The sequence below is a fragment of the Bos mutus genome, chromosome 21, assembly GCF_027580195.1.
Source record: "Bos mutus isolate GX-2022 chromosome 21, NWIPB_WYAK_1.1, whole genome shotgun sequence".
Taxonomy (NCBI): Eukaryota; Metazoa; Chordata; class Mammalia; order Artiodactyla; family Bovidae; genus Bos; species Bos mutus.
In genome coordinates, this window is record NC_091637.1 from 24,169,354 (window position 1) to 24,196,781 (window position 27,428).

General features: G+C 40.3%; 2 protein-coding genes across 7 annotated transcripts in view; one reads left to right on the plus strand and one right to left on the minus strand.

Moving 5' to 3' along the window:
* Window positions 1-19,837, plus strand: part of HDGFL3 (HDGF like 3) — a 75,859-nt gene extending 56,022 nt beyond the window's left edge. The window contains exons 4-6 of the mRNA XM_070358408.1: window positions 1,945-2,103; window positions 6,161-6,307; window positions 18,548-19,837. Coding sequence (XP_070214509.1) covers window positions 1,945-2,103; window positions 6,161-6,307; window positions 18,548-18,553 — 312 coding nt within the window. The 3' untranslated portion in view covers window positions 18,554-19,837. The remainder of the gene's footprint in view (window positions 1-1,944; window positions 2,104-6,160; window positions 6,308-18,547) is intronic.
* TM6SF1 (transmembrane 6 superfamily member 1) overlaps window positions 1-27,428 on the minus strand; it is a 55,982-nt gene that overhangs the window by 5,746 nt on the left and 22,808 nt on the right. For 2 of the 6 annotated variants that reach the window (XM_070358403.1, XM_070358407.1), the window contains one exon: window positions 20,268-21,368. The exons of 1 other annotated variant lie outside the window; for it this stretch is intronic. In XM_070358403.1, the coding sequence (XP_070214504.1) occupies window positions 21,177-21,368 (192 nt within the window). In that variant the 3' untranslated portion in view covers window positions 20,268-21,176. Of the gene's footprint in view, window positions 1-11,066; window positions 11,175-19,458; window positions 19,581-19,911; window positions 20,004-20,267; window positions 21,369-27,428 lie in introns of those variants that run through there. 3 more of the 6 variants (XM_070358404.1, XR_011461665.1, XM_070358406.1) reach the window with 3 other exon arrangements.

Consider the following 27,428-nt stretch of genomic DNA (forward strand, 5'->3'; position numbering starts at 1 on the left):
CATGAATAATAAGAAAGTGAAACAGCCTTATTGCTGCTATGGAGAAGGTTTGAGTGGTCTGGATTGAAGATGAAACCAGTCACAAGATTCCCTTCAGCCAGAGCCTAATCCAGAGCAAGGCCTAACTCTCTTCAATTCTGTGAAGGCTGAGAGGGGTGAGGAGGCTGTAGATGAAAAGTGTGAAGCTAGTAGAGGTTGGTGCCAGAGGCTTAAGGAAAAAGCTGTTTCTATAACATAAAAGTGCAAAGTGAAGCAGCAAGAGCTGATACAGAAGCTGCAGCAGGTGATCCAGAAGCTCTGGCTAAGGTGCGTCATGAAGGTGGCTACACTAAACAACAGATTTTTTGGTGTAAATGACACAGCCTTCTATTGGAAGGTGCCCCCTAGGACTTCCATAGCTAGAGAAGAGACTTCTTCTGCTGACTTAGCTTCAAAAGATAGCCTGACTCTTGTTAGAGGCTAATTCAACTGGTGGCTTTAAGTTGAAGCCAGTGCTCATTGACCATTCTGGAAATCCTAGAGTCTTTAAAGATCGTGCTGAATCTACTCTGCCTGTGTTTTATAAATGGAACACCGAAACCTAGATGACAGCACCATGTACTGACCACATGCTTTACTGAATATTTTTAAGGCCACTCTTGAGAACTACTGCTCAGAAAAAAAGATTCCTTTGAAAATATTCCTGCTTATTGACAGTGCATCAGGCCACCCACAAGCTCTGATAGAGATGTACCATGAGATTAGTGTTGTTTTCCTGCCTGCTAACACCATATCCATCTGCAGTCCATGGATCAAGGAGGAATTTAGACTTTAAAGTCTTATTATCTAAGAAATACATCTTATAAAGCTATAGTGGCCATAGTTGGTGACTCCTCTTACAGATATGGGGAAAAGTTGATTGAAAACCTTCTAGAAAGGATTCACCATTCTAAATGCCATTAACAACATTTATGATTCAAAGGAAGAGGTCAGAATATCAACATTAAGAGGAATCTGAAAGAAGTGGATTCCAACCCTCATGGATGACTTAGAGGGCTTCAAGACTTCACTGGAGGAAGTAACTGCAGATGTGGTGGAAATGGCAAGAGAATTAGAGTTAGAAGCAGAGCCTGGAGATACAATTTCACTGTTGCAGTCTGCTGTTAATACTTGAATGGATAAGGAATTGCTTGTTACAGATGAACAGAGTGTCGTTTCTTGAGATGAAAGCTATTCCTGGTAAAGATGTTGTGAAGGCTGTTGATGTGACAACAAAGGATTCAGAATATTACATAAACTTAGTTGATAGAGCAGTGACAAGGTTTGAGAGGATTGACTCCAGTTTTGAAAAAAATTCTGTGGTGGCTAAAATGCTGTCAAACAGCGTTGCCTGCTACAGAGAACTCATTCGTAAGAGGCAGAGTCACCTGATACTGCCATGTCGTTGTCTTTAAGTTGCCAGAGCCACTCCAACCTTCAACCACCACACTGATCAGTCAGTAGCCATCTACATGACTGACCCTCCATCAGCGAAAAGGTTAGGACCCACTGAAGGCTCAGATGATGATTAGCATTTTTTAGCAGTAAAATATCTTTAAGGTATATACATAGTTTTTTTAGACATAATGCTACTATAAATTTAATAGACTACAGTATGATATAAGCATAATTTTTATATGCATTGAGGAACCAAAAAATTCATGTGACTTGCCTTTTTGTGATATTTGCTTTATTGTGGTGGTCTGGAACTGAACCTAAAATATCTCCCAGGTATGCCTGTAATTCTGTTACTCTAAGAGGGTTCATGTCAAGTGGTCACTGGAAAATTGAAGTTGACAGCCCTTTATTTTGAAAATCTAGAGTAAGCTGAACTTTTTCTAATTAAAATAGAATGATTGTTTTTGCAGTCTACGATCTTTGCTATTTTTCAAAATGTAATTAACTAATATTTTATTTTTTTCTTAGGCAATTCAGCAGCAGAGCTCTTCAGAAACCGAGGGAGAAGGCGGGAATACCGCTGATGCAAGCAGTGAGGAAGAAGGCGACAGAGTAGAGGAAGATGGAAAAGGCAAAAGAAAGAGTGAAAAAGCAGGCTCAAAGAGGAAAAAGTCATACACTTCAAAGGTTACTAAGAAACCTTTCCCCTTGTTAATACATATAGAAATATATCAACTCTTGAGCCTCTTCCTTTAGAGACAGTAATACATCTGAAGGGAATAGGCAGGTAATCTTAGACGTGAGGGTAGCTGCTATGGACTCACGTAAGGGCTATTTGACCCTGAAATACCGCCTTCTCAGTTGGAGGAGGAGTGTTCTTCAATCAAGGGTGTAAGAGTAGGTATCCCTCTGATAACTGTCCCCAGATGAGCTCTGAAGAATTTAAGAATGTAGGAGACTTCAGTACGATTTAGGACTATGTCTGTTACTGTTTATGGAAGCATAGAGATAGACTCAGACTCTTGTCTTTTTTCTTTAAAGACTGTATTTTGTCGCTTTATTTGTTCAGTCCTATTTCCTGATCACCTGTTCTATGTCAGACACTGTACTAGGTAGATACTAGTGAGCAAATCCAACTCCAGTCCTACCCTCCTATAACTTATCATCCAGTGGGTTGGGGGTGGAAACACAGAGTAAAAACCAATAATGAATATAAATTCTGGAAGGGCTATGAAGGAAATGAATGGGAGCAGGGAATGACAGAGTACATCCATTGAGATAGAGTGGCCAGGCCTTCCTGAAAAGACTAAGTTTATGCTGAGACCTGAAAGAATCTGGAAGGAAGAGCTGTGTGTGGCAGACTCTGAAGGTGGGGAGGGTTTGACATGTTCCTGAATTGCAACAAGACAGGCATCAGGATCAGGAAGGAGAGACCAGCAAAGGCTAAACAATGGAGACTGGTATGCCATGCTGACAGCTTACTGACCAGAGATGTATTAAATATGTCTTTGATTATCTGAACGGTATTGACCAGAGACGTTTCAGTATTCACGTACATAACAAACCACTGGCCACAGTTATAGTTTCTGCCTGTGGTCAATAATGTGTTAAGGAGTTTGAATTTTATTCCAAATGTAACAATGATTTGTTGGAGACATGACATGATCCTTGATTTACAAATCAAAAGTTTAGGTTTTTCATACAGTAATTCAGAAATGCAGTTGAAAAAACTGATATTGTGGAAGTTTGTTCACTTTATAGAAACTTTAAGCAGGATAAATGGATCTTTGAAGATAAAAATTGGTACAAGTTTTGCTGTAATTGGTCTGTCACAAAGGTGAATGAATCCTTAGAGAAATTACTTCTGTTTAGACTGTGGTATTTAGTGACTGGATATACTTAGGAAACTCCTTAAAAACAAGTATCACGGGTTTATTAGACTGTCAGCATTTTATTTTACAGTCTGTAAAACCCACCCAACTGCCATACAGATACAATTGTATGAATACATACTACTTCCTGTACACCTCATGAAGAACATGGTATCTGCCTTAAATGAGGATAAAGTTTGCAAATGACAGCAAAATAGTTAGAAAAATAACCCCTGTGGAAGACTGGATCTCCCACAGGGATTTTTTTTTTTTTTTTAGGGATTATTTTTTAAGCTGAATTTCTTTTAGCATTTTGGACTTCACTTACACACCCAACTGAATTTATTTTATTTAATTCATGATTGTCTGCTGAGCTTCTATGAAATGTGTTGTGCTACCCTAAATTACCTAAGCTTTCTAAGGTAGCCGAGATATTTAATAGTGTGTATATGTGACTTTTAAACATTCTTATTTCATTTCTCTTGTGAAAACCAGAAGTAATGGAACTCTGCCTGGGGTAGACTTACAGTGTAAAGCAATGAAGAGGGAAAGGCATACTATACTTACTAAGGCTTATCTATTTTTAAATTAAAGAATCATTCCCTTTGCTTCCTTCAAGAACACAACTTTTGTGATCATTTGAGAACCATGATTTATTTTCAGCGTCAGCTGTATAAGCTAGCACAATGGTTCTCAAACTTTCACATGCACCAGAATCACCTGGAAACGGGGTTGTTAAAATATATTGCCCAGCGCCACCCCAACCCCAAATTAGTTGGTCTAGGGTGGGACCTTAAATATCCGTAAGCTGAGGTTGCCAGTCTGGGAACCACATACCTGGGGTAACCTCAGTGCTCTCTTTGGCTTTCCAAATATTTCCTTTTGGTTGTGTGTGGTGATTTTTTTTCCCCCTACATCTGTTTATTAAAGTTGAATGATCTTCCTTTGTCACTGAAAACAAGTGGCTCACAAACTTTTCTGACTGCATCCAAGTTAGGTTGAGGGAAGAGTCCCACATCCCCTCTACCTCACCCAATTCTGTTTTTCTGTGGGGAAAAAAAGTTCAGTAATCATAACGAAAAGCCATAGTAGAAGCACACTTGAGGGAGGATATATATATATATATATATATAATCACTTGAGCAGTAAGTATATGTATGATTCATATTGGAGCCATAACAGATACTGGAAAATCGTTAGCAAAACATACTTTGCATAGACGTTATTTACTGTAAAAAGGAGGGCTAATCAAGAGAACCTCACAACAGACTGAACTGATGCTGATAGTAAACCATTAGCAATCCTAGTTAAAAACCAAAGACAGCAACGGGTGGATACACAACCAGTTTAAGGCCACGTTGATGAAACTGGTGAAGGGTGGGTCCTTCCCCAAAATTCCAGGGATTGTGAGGATCTGCATACACCCAGTGAGAGCTTCCTAAGGTTATAACATATAGCGTGGCAGCCAGATTTCTCAGTTGAATACTGAATATGACTCATTAGCAAAACTGTAGTAACACCCTATTTCTAGTCTTAAAAAATTATAAAAACTTGAAAAACTATAAAACTTAAAAAATCACTTACAGGGTTACTTGTCTGTATCCTTTGTAGGCACTATAAATTTTAGGGAGCTGTGCCTTATTTTCCATAAGAATTCCAAGTCAGGAACTGTTATTTGAGGATTACTATGTAAAGCAGTTACTCCATTTTTATTATTATACTGTATTTACTAGGAGAACAAAAGTATTTCACCTTTTATATCATCACACTTGATTTAAACTTAAACTCTAGGCACTCCACATTCAGATTATTAAATCTGCTTTCCTTCTATGAAGGAAAATGAAGTCATTTTAAAGGGACATTTGAGGCTTGGTTGGTCGTTTCAGTTAAATAAAATAGAAGCAATGTAATTATAGATTCTGTCACATAGCTAAAAGGTATTTTCTCTTTAAAAGTTGCATTTTAAAATACGGATTGTCTGAGGAAGCTCAAATTTGCTAACTTCATTTTTGTTAAGACCAAAAGTGACTTGGCTTAATGAGTTTTCTTAGCTGTTATTTGCCATGTGCTTAAAGATTCATAAAATTTTTCAGAAAGGAAGTGTAAGTAAAATGCTACATTTTATTTTCTTAAAAGTGCACAGTGGAGCCAGCTTTTGATCATTTTAATGCTGTTCTGCAAAGCAGCTCTGGCTGTGAACTCTAATTGTATTTTCATCCTCACTGCAGAGTTCATCTTGGTTTCAGAAGCAAGATGATAAAAAAGGAGCTAGTTCACCAGTATGGCCTTCAGTTCTTAAATAATTCTCCATAATTTAAAAAATTAAAGTTAATTCAGATCACATGGTGATGTACAAGTTTTGCCAAGATCATGCCGTATATGCCATTGACCTGACCGCATCCATACGTGCTCTGACGTGGGTGTCCATGTATGATCCTCGAGTGTTGATCTTGCTTCTCTGGACCTTACGCTCTGCTGTGAAATGATGGGGAAGGACAGGCGACCTTTAGGGTGCCTCATAGCTCTGTAGCCTTCCTAGAGTGGTCTCCATCAACTGTATTTATTCATTGATAGTGTTCCAGGTGTGTGACTCTTCATTGTCTGCCCTTCATATCACACTGCCGGAAGAACTAAAAGGTTATCTAGTCCACCTCTACTTCCTTTCCAGCTGGTTAAACTGAGGCCCAGGGAGGTGAGATGACTTGTCCAGGGTTATCTAGCTCAGTCTTAGTACCTGCATGTTGTATCATGCTATATCCTGTATCAGGCCACACAAACTGGATATAAGCCAGCTGTTCCTACATTTCTCACTTAAATTTGTGCAATCAGGGCTCTACTTTTGACTATAATTTTTAACTTGTCTAAACCTTTAGAAATCCTCTAAACAGTCCCGGAAATCTCCAGGAGACGAAGATGACAAAGACTGCAAAGAAGAAGAAAATAAAAGCAGCTCTGAGGGTGGAGATGCCGGCAATGACACAAGAAACACAACTTCAGACTTGCAAAAAACCAGTGAAGGGGTAAGAATATGCCTGTAACGTCTCCTGCCTTCCTGTTCACCTGGAAGGCACTCTGCCTCAGAACAGGGTTCATATCTCAGTGTTAGTAAATGTGGCCTTGGTGATGGAGAACGTGCTCAGCTGGACTTATACATTCATTCTCTGCTCCTGAATTAGTGATGAGCTGCTCACAGTCTGAGAACAAAAGACAGCCAGGTGGGAATTATACCTGCCCATCAGTTTGGAACTCAAACAGGTTCATTCTCTTTTAAACTAACTTCAGCAGCTTGCGAGTTTTTGAAAAGTTAGGCATGAAGTATGAAATGATGAAATGCCACCTCAGAATTTGACAGTTGTATTCTTTTATTATAAAATGAATGGCATGTTCAAAATAGGGTATTTTATACTGCTCCTTCTTTCCTAGAAGCAGTATGTAATTTAATTTACCTAGGGGACTTTAAATATTTAAATATTCAAACTATATGTGAATGTAAATGTTTAAAGTAACCAAGGGGGAAGGTTGTCCACTTTGAATCTTGTTCACTAGTGTTAACCTCTGTCAATAACTTCAAGGTCACAGGCAAGTCAACATCTGTAAAAGTTTTAGTGAAGGCAGATTTGCCCGTGGTCATTTTCCATGGATCTTTATGAAGACTAACTGGACAGCAGCAAATCATTTTAAAACAGTATCCATAAAACAAGTTATTACTCTTTAGTTCTGATTTCATTTCTGGTCTGCTTTTGTCAGTGCTGTTTACCTCTCCACTGTCTCCTGCTTCCAGTAACCCATGTTTATTCCCAAGTTATGACAATTCTAACTACTACATTGTTCCTCTTACACAGCGCAGCTTCACTCTGTCCTCTGCCTGCCTGCCTTCTCTCAACCTCTCCAGTAAATAGACCCCTCTCATTACCTACACACATAGCCCTCCCAGGGACACTGAGCTGCTAACAGTCACCAAAGGCTTGAGTACCTGACTTAGATTTGGTTTTCTTTTTGTCTCACCTGCTACCTTCACCCTAGGTATCTTTAATATGCATATAGCAAAAACTCCCACCACATGTCTCCCTTTACCACCAACTTCATGTCTGGCTGCACTTCCTGTGACAGAGAAGGCGGCAGACTACACCCTTACTACTCCATGTGCAGCCTGCAGACCAGTAACATCAACATCATCTGGAGGCTTGTTAGAAATGCAGAATCCAGGCTCAAATCTAGACCTACCAAACCAGAATCTGCATGTTAACTAAACTCCCAAGTTATTCATCCACACATGACAGTTTGAGAAGCACTAAGCTCTACCTTTCTATCGTCAGAGTCCAGAATATCATGTCCTCCTACCTTCTCCAAGGTTACCGCCTCACCCCCATCGCTTGTCCCCCCCTCTCCTGTGCCTTTCCTTTCTTTCCCACTGCTCCTTACTCTCTGCCTCTAAATGGTATTAGGTCTCCCTTACCCTTATAGGAGCTTCCCTTGTGGGTCACGGAGAAGGCAATGGCGCCCCACTCCAGTACTCTTGCCTGCAAAATCCCATGGACGGAGGAGCCTGGTAGGCTGCAGTCCATGGGGTCTCGAAAAGTCGGACACGACTGAGCAACTTCACTTTCACTTTTCACTTTCATGCATTGGAGAAGGAAATGGCAACCCACTCCAGTGTTCTTGCCTGGAGAATCCCAGGGACGGGGGAGCCTGGTGGGCTGCTGTCTATGGGGTCTCACAGATTCGGACACAACTGAAGCGACTTAGCAGCAGCTTGTGGGTCAGCTGGTAAAGAATCCACCTGCAATGCAGGAGACGTGGGTTCAATCACTGGGTTGGGAAGATCCCCTGGAAAAGGGAAAGGCTACCCACTCCAATATTCTGGCCTAGAGAATTCTAGATCGCAAAGGGTCAAATAGGACTGAGCGACTTTCACTTTCACTTTACCATTATAGATACTTCCCTTCTACTATATGTCCTACTCTTTCCACCTTTCTCTTCATCTCTAATTTCTTAAGTTGTTTTTTCCTCCCAGTGTCCATTGTCTCACCCACTCATGACTTAACCCCCAACACTCTTGTTTTTCCTTTGCTATTTCATTGAAACTGCTCTTGTAAAGGTCCCTAGTGATCCTCCCATTGCCAAACCCAGTGTCTGCTTTAGTCTCAGTCTGCAGCATTTAGTACCATTGACCACTTTATCCTTCTGACTGTGCCTCCAGTTCACTAGTCTCTTCTGCTTCTCCCAGTTTCTTCTCAGTCTCTTTCTAGAGCACTTTCCTCCAGGCTGTCTTGGCACCCTTCTAGTCTGAAAGTTTCTCCTCTGTCCATCTTAGGCACTCTCATGGCTTCAACTGTCATATATGACTGATGGCTTCCCATTCTATATCTCTTGCATTGTAGATTCATTTTTCTGTTAATGAAACCATCTCTACTTTAATATCTTGAAAGCCACTCAGAAGATAGTTGCCACCAGAAGTAGCAAGAGCAGCAGCGGTAGCGGCTGACACTGTGTACCTGTACTGTGCTCAGTGCTGTCCCTGCACTTAGTCCTCACGCAGATCCCAGGAGGCAGGTGCCAGGTGCTCTGCACTTTGTAGCTGAGTAAGCTGAAGCTGAAAGGATGGGCAGGGTCACACGGCTCATCAGGGCCTGTAGAAGCAAGGGCCTAAGATCTTTTTATTTCTACCCTGTGTCTAATAATATAATTTTATATACAAAAGGATATACATAATATCAAGTAGTAAGCAATACCAGAGACCCTACCACTCAACCCCAAAAGTAGAATATAACAATAACTTGTATCCATTTACAATGTTCTTTCCCAACCCATCTTCTTCCTACCCAGAGATAACCACTAGTGTTGTATTTACCATTTCCTTCCATTTTTAAAACTTAGCCCATGCGTAACATACAGGTATATACTTAAACAATCATTAAATTTTGCTCTTTTTTGAGCTTTTTTAAAAATGATATACTCACTACTGTGCTTCCAAGATTCCTTCATGGGGTTATGTGTAGTTTACTCATTTCTCATTACCTTATAATACTCAATTCTATGAGTACATCACAACTTCTTTATCCAGCCTTCTGTTGACAGGCATTTTGGTAATTTCCAGCTTTTTGCAGTTAGGAACTGTGTTGCTGTGAATATTTCCATATTGTCTCCTAGTGTACGCATGCAAGGGTTTCTTTAAGGGTATGTAAACTCAGACTGGACAGGCTGAGTCACAACTATTTTTATGGTGTTTATAAGATACTGCCAAATTACATCCCTATAAGTTGTTGGACCAGCTTATATCCCACCATCCATGTATGAGTTCCCTGTGACTCACTTGTCATTGTCAGACTTTAAAATTCTTCCCAATATAGTGGGTGAAAATTCTAGTCTTAATTTGCGATTCTTTGGTCAGTAATAAAGTTGAGCCTCTTTTTACCTGTTTGACCACCTGTGCTTCCTCTTTTGTGCAGTGCTTGATTTGCGAATTTTGCCCATTTTCTTATTGAATTTATTTTCCTACTGATATGTAAAGGACTCCTTTACATATTCTGGATTCTAACAAACATGGGTGGTCATGTGCATTACAGACATCTCCAAGTTTGTGGCTTTTCTGTTCAATTTCTTAATGATACCTGTTAGTGAATAAACATTCTTCATTTTATTGTAGTCAGATGCATCAAAATTTTCTTGTTATGGTTATCATTTTTCTGTATTGTTTGAGAAATCCATTCCTATCCCAAAGTCAGAAAGATATTCTCCTGTATTTCATTTTAAAATTGTAAACTTTAGTTTTTAACATTTTAGTGTTTAATCCATCTAGAATTGATCTTTGTGTAGGGTATGAGATAGGATCCCACTGCATTTTCCCCACAGCATAACCATTTAACCAGCACCATGTATTAAACAGTCTCTCTATTCGTCTCTGAAATGCAGTGTCATCTGTTATGTAGCCATGGGTCTCTCTGGGTTCTCTATTCTGTTCCTTTGGTCAGTACTACAGTTTCTTAATTACAGTAGCTTTATAATGTGTCCTGATATCTTACAGGGCAAGTAGCCTAATTTGGGGGGTTTTCTAGGTGGTACAGTAGTAAAGAATCTGCCTGTCAATGCAGAAGACACAAGAGACAGGTTCAATTCCTGGGTCGAAAGATCCCCTGGAGAAGGAAATGGCTACCCACTCCAGTATTCTTGCCTGGGAAATCCCATGGACAGAGGAGCCTGGTGGGCTACACTCCATGTTGCAAAAAGTTGGACATGACTGAGCATACACACAGGCAGCCTAATTTTTTTTCCTCAGATATTTTTTAGACACAGTCTAGGATAGAAGGTCAAGAGGGGCTTTTTTTCTTGATGGGAGAATGTGCAGCACATAGGCTGATAAGACGGAGAAGGCAATGGCACCCCACTCCAGTACTCTTGCCTGGAAAATCCCATGGACGGAGGAGCCTGGTAGGCTGCAGCCCGTGGGGTCGTGAAGAGTCGGACATGACTGAGCGACTTCATTTTCACTTGCATGCATTGGAAAAGGAAATGGCAACCCACTCCAGTGTTCTTGCCTGGAGGATCCCAGGGACGGGGGAGCCTGGTGGGCTGCCATCTATGGGGTTGCACAGACTGAAGCAACTTAGCAGCAGCAGCAGCAGCAGACTGATAAGAATGATTCAAATGTGCAGTGATCACAAAATAATAATGTAGGAAAGAATTGCCAAAGTAGGGCTCTTCAGAAGGCAAACAGGCATAAAATCCACTGCACATTTGGAGGGGTGCCTTAGTTCATGCACTGAAACACGAGGAACTTACCTGCCTCTGCGCTCAACACTCTGTTTTCCTCCTGTTGGGTGCGGGGGCAGGTAAGTGGGTACCTGCAGTGAGAGCTTATAAAAGTTCTCATCTGATTGCTTCTGTCTCCTTAGGAAGGAAGGTCAACAATTGAGAGTAAGAGCAGGAAGAAGTGTTGAAATTTCGAGAGGAGGAAAAGGGATAAAATAGTTAGAATACAAAAGTGACTGGACTTTGGAACAGCAGGAAGGGCCCACTCGAGGTTAGTGGTCATTAATTTAAGAACATTCAGATGGCTGTGTGTTTTTCTCCAGGCGTATTCAATTGTGCGATCACAGAAAAGTAGAGAACCGAGCTTATCCAGAATTGGAGTTTGCCCAGAGAGCAAAGTAAAGGAAGTTTGAGGCAAGGGAGTTGAGGGCGTATGTGAGGAAGAGATTAATTATAATGATGGACACATGGAATCCAAAACATGTTCAGAGGGAAACACGGATGTGAGGAAGGGACAGGATCAACAGATTTTGAGTATCAAAGAGTTCTTGGAGTTGGAGTACGAGGTAAAGGGAAGGGACTAGAAAGACAAGTAGAAATGAAATAGTCAGATGTCTAGATGGAATTATGGAAGCAGGCAACAGGGCAGGTGCTCTTGGTGTCTTCAGTAAGACAGGTTTTCATTGTGTGAGCTCTGTTCACATCGCAGAACATCGCAGTACCCTTGGCCCCTGCTCATTAAATGTCATTGAAAACTCCAACCTACAATGTTCCCATGAAAGTGAAAAGTGAAAGTGAAGTCACTCAGTCGTGTCCAACTCTTTGCAACCCTGTGGACTGTAGCCTGCCAGGTTCCTCTGTCCATGGAATTCTCCAGGCAAGAATACTGGAGTGGGTTTAAAAAAAATACTGGAGTGGGTTGCCATTTCCTTCTCCAGGGGATCTTCCCAACCCAGGGATCGAACCCGGGTCTCCTGCATTGCAGGCAGATGCTTTATCCTCTGAGCCATCAGAGAAGCATAATTTCCCCCAAAAAAACAGTGACCTAGTATTTGCAAATGCTCTCAGTGGTTGAAAATTGCTTGTTTAAGAAATAACCATGGAAATGAGCAGCTAAGGTAAGGTAGCAGACAATATTTTTAGGGAAGAGGAAGCCCAGGAACTAAGAGGTTAGAGTGTTGCAAAGACAATCTCTGTGCATGTTGACATCCAGCAGTTAGGATGCTGAATGACAGTGAGCCACAGCTGACATCTTCAAGGAGTCAGGGATAGTGATGGGGAGTCTTGGAGAAGACTGCAGTAGGGAAGGGCTGGCATCTTACAGCATTGAGACTAAAGTCCAGAAGGATTTTTTTCCTGGGGGGAAGCACAGAGGAAGAATAGCTAGAAATAGTAGTAAGGTCAAGGTCACCTTCCCCACTTCCAGGGCCTGTAGTATGAGAGCTGCGGCAGAGGAGGTTACCACCTGGGGGTTGCAGAGAAAGCAGCAGCAGGATCTCCAGGGTGAAGCTAGATAGCAGTTAGAACAAATTGATGAATAAAGTATCTTGGGAATGAAGAAGGTTTGCTGATGGCTGACTAATTTCCAAGGGAAGCTAAAGGCAAAGGAGAAAAGGAAGGATATACCCATCTGAATGCAGAGTTCCAAAGAATAGCAAGGAGAGAAAAGAAAGCCTTCCTCAGTAATCAATGCAAAGAAATAGAGGAAAACAATAGAATGGAAAAGACTAGAGATCTCTTCAAGAAAATTAGAGATACCGAGGGAACATTTCATGCAAAGATGGGCTCAATAGAGGACAGAAATGGTATGGAACTAACAGAAGCAGAACATATTAAGAAGAGATGGCAAGAATACACAAAAGAACTATACAAAAAAGATCTTCATGACCCAGATAACCACAACAGTATGTTCACTCACCTAGAGCCAGACATCCTGGAATGCGAAGTCAAGTGGGCCTTAGGAAGCATAATTACAAACAAAGCTAGTGGAGGTGATGGAATTCCAGTTGAGCTATTTCAAATCCAAAAAGATGATGCTGTGAAAGTGCTGCACTCAATATGTCAGCAAATCTGGAAAACTCAGCAGTGGCCACAGGACTGGAAACAGTCAATTTTCATTCCAATCCCAAAAGAAGGCAATGCCAAAGAGTGTTCAAACTACTGCACAATTGCACTCATCTCACACACTAGCAAAGTATTCAAAATTCTCCAAGCCACGCTTCAACAGTACATAAACCGTGAGATTCCAGATGTTCAAGCTGGTTTTAGAAGAGGCAGAGGAACCAGAGATCAAATTGCCAACATTCGTTGGATCATCAAAAAAGCAAGAGAGTTCCAGAAAAGCATCTACTTCTGGTTTATTGACTGTGCCGAAGGCTTTGACTGTGTGGATCACAACAAAGTGTGGAAAATTCTTCAAGAGATGAGAATACTAGGCGACCTTACTTGCCTCCTGAGAAATTATGCAGGTCCAGAAGCAACGGTTGGAACTGGAAATGGAAGAACAGACTGGTTCCAAATAGGGAAAGGAGTACGTAAAGGCTATATATTGTCACCCTGCTTATTTAATTTATATGCAGAGTACATCATGAAAAATGCTGGGCTGGATGAAGCACAAGCTGGAATCAAGATTGCTGGGAGAAATATCAATAACCTCAGATATGCAGATGACAGCACCCTTATGGCAGAAAGCAAAGAAGTAGTAAAGAGCCTCTTGATGAAAGTGAAAGAGGAGAGTGAAAAAGCTGGTTTAAAACTCAACATTCAGAAAACTAAGATCATGGCATCTGGTCCCATCACTTCATGGCAAATAGATGGGGAAACAGTGAGAGACTTTTATTTTTCTGGGCTCCAAAATCACTGCAGATGGTGACTGCAGCCATGAAATAAAAGACATTCCTTGGAAGAAAAGCTATGGCAAATCTAGACAGCATATTAAAAAGCAGAGACATTACTTTGCCAAAAATGATCCATCTCGTCAAAGCTAAGGTTTTTCTGGTAGTCATGTATGGATGTGTGAGTTGGGACTATAAAGAAAGCTGAGCGCTGAAGAATTGATGCTTTTGAACTGTGGTGTTGGAGAAGACTCTTGAGAGTTGCTTGGACTGCAAGGAGAGCAAACCAGTCAATCCTAAAGGAAATCAGTCCTGAATATTAACTAGAAGCACTGATGCTGAAGCTGAAACTCCAGTACTTTGGCCACCTGATGCAAAGAACTGAGTGGAAAGACCCTGATTCTGGGAAAGATTAAAGGCAGGAGAAGAAGGAGATGACAGAGGATAAGATGGTTGGATGGCATCACCAACTCAAAGGACATGAGTTTGAGCAAGCTCTGGGAGAGGGTGATGACAGGGAAGCCTGGCATGCTGCAGTCCATCAGCATAAAGAATCAGACACAACTGAGCAACTGAACTGAACTGACTGTAATATCCAAGGGACCCAGTGGAAGAGACTAAGGAATTGGGGAGCGGGGGAGGAGGCTGGCATTTAAGAGATGAAGTTGTAAATGAACACAACAAAGTGTCAGGGATGAGAGTCCAGGATGTGATAGATGCTCTGGAGCCCATCTTGTGTCAGGAAGAAGGATTGATCGCTCGGGGCAGAGGGTGGTATTGGAGTGGGAGCCATTTCCTTCTCCGGGGGATCTTCCTGACCCAGGGATTGAACCTGAGTCTCCTGCATTGCAAGCAGATTCTTTACTGTCTGAGCCAGAGGAGCCCCCAAAAGGATTATTGTCTCAGGGCATAGGGTGGGATGGAAGTTACATATATTGGTGAAGGAAGAAGAGGTTCTTACAAGGAGCCCATAGAATTCCAAGACTCCCTTTATGTCTGGGTGCTCTGCCTTCATCCTCACTCCTCTAGCAGAAGCACGAGCAGAAAGGGGCAGGCTGCAGAGCACGTAGAGCTCCCTTCTTAACTCACCGAAGTGGAGGTGACTTTGTGGCCAGGACACCATGCGGATAATACACCTGCTGTGTTAATACCTCTTGTCGTGAACAAATAACTCTAAGACTCAGTGGCTTAAAATAGCATTTTCTATGGGTCAGGAACCAAAATAGATGTAACTTGTTGATACCTCTATCTCCACATCTTTCCAAAGCTGCAATTAATGTATTAGCAGGAGCTCAAATCATTTTTGAGTTGAGGCTTGGCTTGGGGCTTGGTCCTTTTGGAAGGACCTTCCTTTCAGGAAGTTGTTGGCAGGATTTGGTCACTCATAGTTATTAGATCAAGGGCTTCAGTGCTTCACTGACTGTTGGCCAAAGGCCTCCCTTGGTTTCCTGCCACATGAGTCCATAAGGTGGCTTCAGCATGGCAGCTGGCTTCATTAGCAAGAGAGAGGGTGGAAGCAACATGGAAGTCAACCTTTTGTTCTCTGATCTCAGACACAATATCCCATCACTTTTGCCTCATTCAGTTCATTAGACAAATGTCACAAGATCTAGCCTACTCTAAAAGGTAGGGTGTTACACAAGGGTATGAATTTAAGGAGGCAGGTATCACTGAGATCCATGTCAGAAAGCTGCCCTACCCTGAACCAAACACTGACAACAAGGAGATAACTGGCTTAGACCAGTCAGGTTCTGCCCATCCCTGACACTGGAGTCAAGTCCCCAAATCACAAGGATGTCACATAGTTGTGGGGAGGAGCAAAGGACAGAATAAATGTGGGTCGGACAGCCGGAGGGTTCACTGTCGCCACTAACCAGTATTCATACATTTATTCTGGCTCGGGACCTGTTGTTCTTCCTACAATCTGGTGCTGCTGGTGCCCTCCACATCAGGCCCATCTCCTGATTTCTGCATAAAATGGCCTTATCACTCTCATCTTAGTTTATCTTTTTAGCCTCACTTTAGCCTCACTTTTCACCATTCACTCTCATTTATGCCAAGCCAGTGGTTTATCAAGGTTTTTGGTCTCAGGACCCCTTTACTACTCTTAGACAAAGAGTTTTTGTTATAGCTATTGATATTTACTTAATTAGAATTAAAAATAAAATTTTAAGGATATTTATTTACTTTAATAGTAAACCCATTACTTAACAAAATAACACATTTTTGTGAAAAATAAATATCTTCCCAAAAAAAAAGTTCTTGAGAAAAATTATACACTTTTTTACGTTAAAAAAAAATGCATATCTTTAATGTCTGCTTTAATAGAAACTCTCAGGCCATATTGTCAAATCTGCTTCTGTATTCAGACTGTTGTGATATGTTATTTTGGTTGAAATATAAGAAGAAAATGTAGTCTTCCATAGACATGTAGTTGAAGATGGAGATAGGAATATTTTAATAGTCTATTCAGGTCATTGTGTGTATTCTTTGATATTACACCAATTCTGTAAGTGGTCATTTCTTGGAGGTTAGTTGCAGTGTCAAATCTGAACCTCTTATATTCTGTCTGGTTAAAATCCATTGGACCATCTGGCACTATGAATCTCTTTTCACATTTGGAAAATATTTGTTCCCTGAGTTACTTAAGTTTTCCAAATATTTCACTATGAAATCTTTTTAATCACATTTTAAATATCACTATCTTGTCCCCTAAAAAAAAAAACAACTTTACATTTTGGGAAGCTTTTTTAGAGAGGATTTAAGTTTTCTAGAATCCTAATCTTCACTCAAAAGCCCAAATTTTATCATTGGCAATGAATACTATCAGTCATTTTCCATGAAGTAATAGGCTCGTTTCATTTATTTTTGACAAAATGCCAAATACCCAAGTCTGAGTAACCATAGTTTATCTGCCATACTTCCAAGAAAAATTGGTGCTCCATAAAAAGACCCTATGACTTCTCCAGCCTGTAACTTCTGCTTACTGTGTTCGGGTATCCTTCAGCCTGTTAGTGTACCTCACATTGAAATGCCTCAAGAGAGAATCCAGTGGATTAGCCAGCCATTGTGCAATATGAAACTGGTGTGGCGCTGAGCATGGCAGCCAGTGCATAAAGGCACAAGTTCTAGCTGTTTATGTGGAGTAGATCTGCAGAACACTGTTCAGAATATCCACCAGTGTGAATGAGCAGGGTATTTTTTTCATATGCAGATAGAGTGATTATGGTATGAGAAGTTAAAAATTAATTTGTAATTTGACTTTATTAATATAAGCACCCATTTAATAGTACTTCCACCCAAAAAGCATGTCCTTAAAGTTATAGTCACATTCTGCTACCACTCTCACTTTGCTGGGGACACTAATAATACTCTGAGACTACCATCAGACCATGTGTTTTAAAAATATTCTTCAACATGGACTGAGTAGTTGTTACTATGAGTTTTCTACTGATGTAAACATAGAATGTATTGCCTTTCACATTAATATTAATAAAAAGACATTGTTAAAGAAGTTTCTTTGGTTGATTAACAATTTCTCGTTGTTTTAATGGGTGTTTTCCTCCTTCACAAGGGAGGAAAATCCTCTAAAGCCTGTGAGTATGATCTTATTTCTAGCGCTTTTCTTTGTTAATAAATAACGAGGAGTCACCAGGCACTGTATCTTGCAAGTTCATAGATTTTAAATGTAATGTTTTTTTTTTTTTAAGATTGGCTTTCTCATTTTGGTAAGAACAAAGAAGACTAAGAAATGTATTTCTGCTATCTTGAGGGGATAGTAGGTTTAGAAACTTTCCTCTTTGAAGGTTCTGGAATTAGCTGCATATTATATATGGTGCAGGGTAGAGTTCAGCTACATAAGTGAAAACCATACCCATGAATGATGACATGCATCCTACAAACAAGTTCATTCACTTAGTGAAGTGTAGAGCTGAAGGAGGCTGTTTTCAGAAAAAGTATTGGGGGCCTGAATTCCCTCTTTAATTTATACCACAAGAGCAGTACTAAGGGGGTTAATGTATTTGGGTTAATGATGAAGAAAACAAAAATAGCATCCCAGTGGGGAAATGTAACCTGACACAATTAAAAGTGGGACCCAAACTAAAACACAATCCTTTTAGGAAATGGAAGTATTTTATCTTTGTCAAATGGAAGCAATCTAAACTTTACAAAAATCTAGGCTTCCTTTCTCTTTGTATATCTTGACTTAATATTATTAACTCTTGTATTTCATTGAGCCATACTGTCACAAGTAATTAAATTATAAATATTATACAGAATAATTTGCAATTCTGCAAATACTTTTAAAATTTTAAGAAATTTACCTTTCTTTGTGATACCAGAATCCTCACAAAGATGGATTATCTCTGTTTTCCCCTTAACTTTATGTATCCCAGCAATGCATTATCCTAGAGTTTTACAGAGTGCACGCTTCTTCACTGTGTCCTGCCAGACAATAGACAAAGTTTACACTAAAATGCCCTAGTTTTTCCTTTAGGTTTTTGCACTGATAGTATAAAGCAAACCCTCAGAGACTATTCTTGATAAGTATTGTTAATGCTGCAGTGCAGATTGGAATCTCAAAAAATCCAGGTATATAGTATAAAGATGTGGGTAGCTTATATTGTTAATATCCAAAATCATCTAAAGGCTTGTTTTCTTTGTGTTTTTTTCCAGACCTAACTACCATAATGAATGCTGCATACTAAGAAAACCACAAGAAGGTTATACGTTTGGTTGTCCAATATTCTTGGATTTGATATGAACCAACACATAGTCCTTGTTGTCATTGACAGAATCCCAGTTTGTATGTATATTATTCACATTCCTCTCTGATGTGTTTGGGGGAAAAAAAGACATTTTAGCCTTTTTTAAGGTTATTGACTTAATTTCATGTTATTTGGTTGCATGAAGTTGCCCTTAACCACTAAGGATTATCAAGATTTTTGCACAAGCTCATACAAGTCTAGGATCCTTTATCAAGGCAGTTATGTTCATCACTCTTCTGCCTTTTACTCCACCATCACCAAACACTCAGTTAAATATAAATTAGCATTTTTTTTAAAAGGACCACTCAACATAATGCTTAAGGGATTTCTTCTCTGTGACAGAACCCAGGAACCAATTCCTAGATACATAATGTTGGCATATTGAAGGTGAACTTAAAATTGTCCTTCAGTTTTGAGGCCATGTGTAAAGTTGAATCATATTGTAATATACCTTTTCCGTATTAGAAATAGCTAGTTGACAACTTATACTTCTCAAAACTCATGTTGTTACGTACACAAACTCAGTTTCTATATGTGAAGTTAAGTGAGTCTTTTGTGTTACTCCAAGATAAAGGCAATGATTTATTTTCTCCCAATGCCAATACAATTTGAGCTAATCACTCAAGCTGGATACTTTACATTTTAAAGCTGGACTCAGCAGTAGCCCTATGGGAAGTAAGACAAAGCATTGACTTTTAAATATAGACTTTTAAACGATCTGTTGTTTTCTTTTGGAACTAGAATTAGAATAGTTAATACTCATCCACAAACCATTATTATGTGTACATTATTGTTGCAATTGTGATAATAGAAAATTTTATTTATTTTTATGCCAACTTATATTGTGAGAACACATTTAGTCAGTTTGGGTTTTATCAATCCTGTTATGCTTGTCCTTGGAACATCTTTCGCGTATTCGAGGTTTGTAGTTGAAAAGTTTACTGTAAAAAAAAAATCAAAAACAAAAAAATGTATTGTTTTTACAGAATAAATTTATTGGAATGTGTACTGGGAGTAAGAGTTGAGGTTGTAAACAACTAAGTTAGTGTAATTTGGCTTCATATATGTAATGTGAGGTATTAATGTAATTCATATATTAAAGCAAAAATTGTTAACAGCAAGCTGATAAGAGAATCAAGTGCAGGTGAGGCTTTTCTTTTCTTTTTTTAAACACTCTGGGTTTTAGGACTTGTGTTTTTTTTTTTTTTTTAAACACTGGGGGGTAGGGAGAGGAACTGGCTACATGACTGCTTGCATATCTGTGTTACTTACCAGTTCAGTGGACCCCTAAATTCACACTGGACATTATCCATGCACTGATCTGGACACCATTTTCTTTTAGGTTTTCTTATTTTGGTGACGAGCTAGTAAATAGCATGAAGGAAAAAATGTGAGTAGCTCTGAAAGCGTAGGGCCATTAGTGATGATGCTGGTGATGATGGGAGTGGTGATGATGGCACCTGAGGGCATAAGAGTACAGATCCACTTACCACTCCTGGGCACTGAGGAGGCGGCTATGTTTTGGGTTTGTTTCTCTAATTTAGCAAATACTGATTTTCCTCTATTATACTCGACTCACGCTTCCACATGATGAACAGTTCATTTAAAAGACAGTAGGAATGCCAATCCAGTTCTTTGTCCTTACAAGGTACTTTTTAATTTTGAATATTTTAATTTAAAATCAAGGAAATTTAATTAATTCATCAAAAGTCCTCTTCATCGCTCACACTAAAACATAAGGAGAATGTAGATGACATTTCAAATTGGAACGTATAACTGACAGATTTTTAAAACAAAAAAGCTAAAGACCACAGAACTTTTTTGAAAAAGAAAATACACAAAATGTTTCAAATTTAATAAGATTTGTCTTCATAAAAGGCCAAAAATAATTTATTAAAAATATACACAGAAACACAATAGAAATATTTCCAGTCACCAGTAAAATAAAGGTAATAATAAAGTTATAGATCCCTTCTTAACTGTTTAGACGCAATAAAAAATTTCAGTGAAAGCAGTTTTTGAAACCCCAGTGAATAGTTCACTTTCCTTGGGAAAACACTTTTCAAACAACATTTTTAAATGTTCTGATAATTTGTCCTTTATATTGAGGTTGATCATAAAGCATATACATCTTATATGCAAAAATATTCCTCCAATCTGTATTTGCTAGTTTGAAATTTTTAATATGCATAGGCCATTTTCACTTTCGAATAGTTTCCTTTTCATGTTCATTATTATAGAAGCTAAATTGTAATTTTTCACACTTATACTTAATATATACAAACAGAATATTGAGATAGGTGGTTGTTTATTCACAAATACCCTGAAATGTATTTCTTTAAACAGACTTTCTGAATAACTTCAACTTTCCTTCAAAAAAAGATTTACCCACATAATTCCTACGATACAGAGTATAGAGCAAGAACTGATGTATTCGCAAATGTTCCTGTGCAAGAAGAGAGTGGAATGGGGCCAGATATGGGTACCAAGATAGCAAAAGTCAGTCATCTGGAGAGAAAGAACATAAAACAATGTTTTCATTCAACTTTTTCATCTGCCTTTGTTTTTATGAAGAATTCGGGTCTGTAGATACAGCGATAGGCCAGGAGCTGGGGAAGAACTCCATATGCTATGTTTAAGGCTAAAAAAATGATTTTCGCTTCTTCAGGGACTCTGTAGACATAAGCAGTTCTAGCATGAAGAGAAGCACCGATGTGAGAAAACTGAGCCTGTCATGTTAAAAAAAAAAAGGGGAGGGGGGTGGTGAGGTAAGCATAAATTCTGTGTTCAAATGCATTCCTAATGGTCCATTCAGACCACGCTCCTGTGCCCTCAAAACCAGATTTTCAAACAATCCAGAATCCTCAATATCTCATTGAACTTGGGGTCAGTCTTGATATAACCATTCAAATAAAGTAAGCCTTCTTTAGCATGTCTTTATCAGGCTAACTGATTTTTAACTCATCTAGTGCCCACCCGGCCCAACCCCATACCCAACAGTAGTGGCTCAATTTACAAAAGAAAAATCTGAATAAAATCTGCCTTGTTCTGATTTGCATTCTGGAGATATCCTATATAGGAACTCAGCTGCGGCTCACACAATGTGTTCTAGTAAAAATGAAGCAAGTACAGAGATTAGACAGCTGAAATATTTTTAGCATAGCTATTTAAAGAGAAGCTCTGAAAACCTCAGCTTCATTTATATCAATTCTTTCACCTACTCCTTGGAGCAAGAGCTCAAAGCCCTTCATTATGCATTTTGCTTGTTTTTTTACTTGTATATTTGTTTTTCATGCAACTTAAAAAATACTAAGGGTTGTTTTGTAAGATAAAGTGGGGGTATGGATTTGTTCGCTCTTTTATAAAATGGCAAATGTACACACAGGCAACTTTTTCACATCAAATTATTGAGACGTCCAGCTTGTCGGCATAAGCTGAATTTACAAAACAGAAAGGCAAGCACTTCCCACTTGTATTTAGATACCTGCTCAGAACATACATTCCAGAACATGCCAGTTGGCCTTTTTTAATACTTTTCATAAGCACAGGTGAAAATTGTATTAGAAAAAGGCTTCTGTGAAAGTATTTCCTCAGGATCCTTGTATCATTACAAAATGCAGCCCTGGAGTCTATTTCATATCATAACTGAAACTCAAGATATACATGAATAAAGGATTGGGAATTTGAATGTAGTGAGTGGTGACTTATTAGTTTATCAGGATCAGAGCAAAGAGACAAAAGATGACAGAAATCATGAGAATGAAAATGAAATAACTTGCTTTAAATACGTATAAGTTATCTTACATTTCCTTCCATATAAAATCAGTTTATCCTGCTAAGTGGTTAACAGAACAAAAATGTTACTTCGCACTTGACTTTATGACAAGAAAAGGACAAGTTTTTATAAAGCAGTATGTATACGGATGGTATCAGCAACGGGCATTTTAACAGGTTACATTTTTACAAAATTCCTGATACATCCTGGGGGTGTCTGGTAGTCTTGTTCTTCTCTGGAGATAGGCATTAAATTAGCGTGAGTGGTGTGTTGCCAAGGACAAAGGGCAGTGCCAAGGCAGGAATCATCTGTCCGGTGATCTGTGAGCCACTGAGAGGGCTTTATCCTCAAACACACCACCCCCAGGGCCAATGCCCAAACACAACCCACCGAATGCTTATGAAAGAGTTAAGGGCCTTTGAGAGGCTGCCCTGAGGACCTGCTCTTGTGGACATTCTAAGAACCCCCAACAGGATCTTGGCCCCCCCGTCACTATTTTTTTCCCCAGGGCCAATTTTGAATAAAAATATTTTTCTGAATATATAACCAGACTTTTCTTCTGGACTAGGTTCCAGATTTGACCCCTGATTTTCAGAAATGTGCATTTGGTATCTATCTTTTCAGACTTACATATGTCTCAGAAATAAAATTTGGGGAAATGCAAACCACAGTTTAAGAGAATAATATGAATAGTCATGCCTACTTGAATAAGGAACCTGCTTAAAAAGTCTAATATCATAGGCTCTTTTCCTGCACTGACCAGTGCAGTTAATACCTCATTTTCACAAACAGCAAACTCATGGGAACATTAAAAAATGATCATGTCCTTTAGACTGTAAGCCCATCGGGCAGGTACTGTGTCTGAATTTTTGTGTGGCACCTCTCACATTGTTAGAGCTCAATAAATGTTCAATAGTAATGGTCTTGTGACTGTCAAAATACAAAAAGCTTCTATAAGGCATTACTCTATTTTTATACCTATTTTAGTAAGCCTTTTGCTTCAGAATCATTGAATAAGGGGCAGAGGTGATGGAACCCAGGTCTCCTGTAGGCAGATCCTTTACCATCTAAGCCACCAGGAAAGCCCAAGATGATTGCATTTCTAGTTAAAACAGGTATGTAATTGAGAGAGAAGGCCTGAGGCCGGTCTTCTGCAGTTTCTGGTACTGCTCATAGTTCTGACGGGGTATTTAGAGTGGCCTCACCTATACCTGAGTGAGCAACCAAACCACAGCTTCCTCCCAAAGTATATGGTGTCTGGTTTCCGGGATGCTGAAGTTTCAAAAGACCGTCAGTCTCACTTGAGAAGGGTTCCCTTCTAAGTACACAGCTGAGAAGCGGCTGCACTGAGCTTCCTGGTGATGTTCCCACCAGCACACAAGACCTCCTTAGAACAGGGCCTGGAGAGCTCAACCGAGCATCCTGCTAGCATCTGGTGACCCAGTGACCTTATTGCTACTGAACTGACTCATGGCCAGGATCACAGGTACAAGTTACGGGTCCCAGAAATTCCTCCAGAATTCAGTGATGTGAGTTTGAGCACCTCATCATTTTCCCTAAACTTCATTCTAATCATTTTTTACCTTAAGAGATTATGATTTTTAAAGAATGAATGGTTGGGATGGAAAATGAGGCAATAAAGGCAAAAAAAAAAGGGGGGCGCTTAATTTTAATAGCTCTTGTTTTCTTACAGAGACAGCCTGGAAAGAATTTGAATAAAAATCCCAATCTTAGTTCCAGAAAAGAGAACTGAGTTTTGTGTGTCTGTGTAAATGTAGGCAAAAACCAATGTGAACGTGGGGACAACAGCCAGGCTATTTGGCTGATACGGTAGCTAATCGAGAACCATGTTACTGTTTCTTAGGGTTTTCTGAACACCATAGTCTTGGGTTAAGAACACTGAATCTGGAAACAGACTGAAAGCTTCAAATCCCAATTCCACCCAAAACCAACAGTGTGACCTTGTGTTAGGTATGTAACTACTTCTGGCTCCTTGCCTGAAAAGCAAGGTAATAATGGAGCCCGCCTCATAGGATTGTTACACAGGTTCAATGGCTTGATCTCTTGTCAGGTGCTTAGGACAGTGCCAAGCACATGGAGTTCTTCCACAGACAGACACAAAACCCAGCTGAAACGCTTGTTCATGAGCTGGCATCCTACTTGGTTGAAAACCCAGGCACATTGTTTTTAGATTCCCTTGCTGGTCTTTTGACAATGCCAAGACTGTGTGTCTCCACCAAAGGATAAGAAGCTTATAAAGACAGTAAACCCAAACTCTAGTTTTAAAACTAAATGATGTTTAGAGGTGAATTAACATCAGAAGCTAATGATTAAAATGAGATTTGTAATTAGTATGCCAATTACTCGTGTTCTTTCTAAACCTTTAGTCTCAGATGTTTCTTAAAGGTTTCCATAAAGAAAAAAAACTTCACGAATTTGCCTCCCAGTCTAGTCGACTCTGGACAACCAAGTTACCCACAGATAAGCCTCCAGACCCTTTGGTGAGACAGTACGTGGCACCTGAATAGATGGGGGGCGAGGGAGTCTGAACCCAGTGGGAAGGGTCATGCGTTGCCTCTATGGCTGCGGCCTGCTTGCTGAATGGCACGGCAGGCTCCCAGCCACACCCACTGTGAATATGTCCCACAGCTGCTTCCAGTTTCTCTGATGTTTATGTAACTATACACAACATACAGAGCTACAGATCACATATCTTCTGAGAAACACAAGGCATTTCTCGAAACTTTCACTGGGGATCTTCTAACAACAGCATTAATGAATGCAACAGAGAGGCCCACAGCTTTTGATGTGCTAGGCACTGCTCTACACCCTCTGCAGAGATTACTTCATGTAAGTAATCCTTGCAGCAACTCCATGAGGAAGGTACTATTACTTAACAGAAGAGGAAACAAAGAGGTTAAGTAACCAAGGTTACTGAACTAATCAGTGACAGACCGAGAGCTGAACCAGTCTGCTTCCAGAGCTCACGTTCTTAACCATATTAACTACATCTTTTCAGTGATATTTTAGAAGAAAAAAATTCTTCCACTGATAGAGATTGCTAATGAGTAGATCTAAGCAGCCTGTAATAAAGTTAATTGGGTTTCCAAAATATCTTAAAGGAAAACCCAAGCAAACTTTTTGGCCAACTCAATACTTTTCAAATTAGACTTGAAACTTTAATTTTACATGGAAAGAGACTTGGGTTATGAATAAGTCCCCAGTGGGATTCTTTGGTGCCAAATGTGTCCTGGTTTTACTGTATTTTACTTCAGCTCTTGATTTATCTGATTTCTAAAGGCAGCAGGCTTGGCAGATTCCTAAATGGTCTGAAACGAGGGCCCTCATAACTACTAGCCATGTCTTATGTTGACTTGTACTGACCTAGAAGCTTTTCAAAGATTTTTTTCTTAAGTCGCAGGTTCTTGGGAGTTCACTAGATCTTCCAGTAAAAGCAGATGTTTTTAAACGCAGTGGGATCATGAATCCATAAAGCTTCTAAATCAGGAGTGGTAGTTTTTGCAAGCTAGGGGTGCCAGTCAAGCCTATGGAGAGTGCTTCTATGAAGAGTGCCAAATGTCCTCTCACAATGAGAATTCATTTCATAAACAAGTATTTGCCAAGCAGAAAACAAATCACACAATGGTAATTCAGCATTCTCGTTGTCTGCACTGTCTTGTTGCAGTGTGATTTCTAGGTCTTTCTTTCTGAGGCCAAATGCTCTGAATAGGTAGATGTTACAGCCCAGCTAGGAGCTACGGGTATGTCAGACACATGATTCTCAGGCTACCCCTGTTCTGCTGGTTGGGAGAAACATCCTTCTGACACCTACAGGATCCAGTCCACAGCCTCAGGCTACCTTTACAAATCTGTTGGTGAGGGATGAGCCCAAAGATTTCTGCAAGGCCTGGTGTATGGCTGAAACCACCACTGCTGCTGCCATTTGCTCTGCGCTCCACACTGCCTTTCCCAGGACTTTTGCTAGAGTTGGGCTTCCCTGGTGGCTCAGTCGGTAAAGAATATGCCTGCAGTACAGGAGACCTGGGTTTGATCCCTGGGTCAGGAAGATCCCCTGGAGAAGGGAATGGCAACCCACTCCAGTATTCTTGCCTGGGAAATCCATGGACAGAGGAACCTGGTGGGCTATAGTCCATGGGTTCACAATGACTCGGACATGACTTAGTGACTAAACCACCACCACCACGTGCTAGGGTCCCAGGTGCATGTCTGCCAGTTCAGCCTAGCTAGCAGGTACAGTGTGGTGCTGGTCTTAACTGTTACAGATTGAAGCACCTGTTCACCCCAAGTTCTGTCCATCCTAAGCCTCCTGACTGCTGACCCCATGCATGACTAGGCCTTGGCCGAGGTTTCCTGCCTAGTTCTCTGGTAGTCTCCTGAGACCTCACCAGATCCAGGACTTGGCCTCACTCCTACCAGCCTCCTGGCTGGTGACACTCAGTGTTCCTGCATCAGGGCCTGGTGTGGGGCAGACCAGGGGACACAGCATGCAGAGGAAGCCAGCCTGGGCAGGCAAAGCACACAGGCAGTGAGTAGATGCTACACCCTGAACAATCTAATCAAGGGACCAGTAAGAGCTGGGGGAGGCCCTCTGTGCCCTCTAACTGCTGCACGCTCCAGCATTTAAAGGCTTCGTCAGTCTTTTCAAATCTATTCAGCCCACAAAGCCCAGGGCTTAGGTGTCACTGCCTTCTACTCCCAGCAGGTCCTCTGCCTCGTCCATGCCATGTACAAAGCTCTACTCTATGCTGTAGGACACTGGAGCTTAATTCACTGTTTGCAAGAGGAGAGGGACAGCACAGTGGGGAAGAATATGGGCTCTGGGGCCACATGGGATTCTGAATTCCTCCTCTGCCACTTAGTAATGTTGTGACCTTAGGCAAGTAAACCACTAGCCTGAGTTCCACTTGCTTATCTTTAAGTGAGGCTTTAAAAAAAAAAAAAAACTTGCCGAGACAATGCTTTGTGTTTAGCACACAGTTTCTTCCTCTGAAGC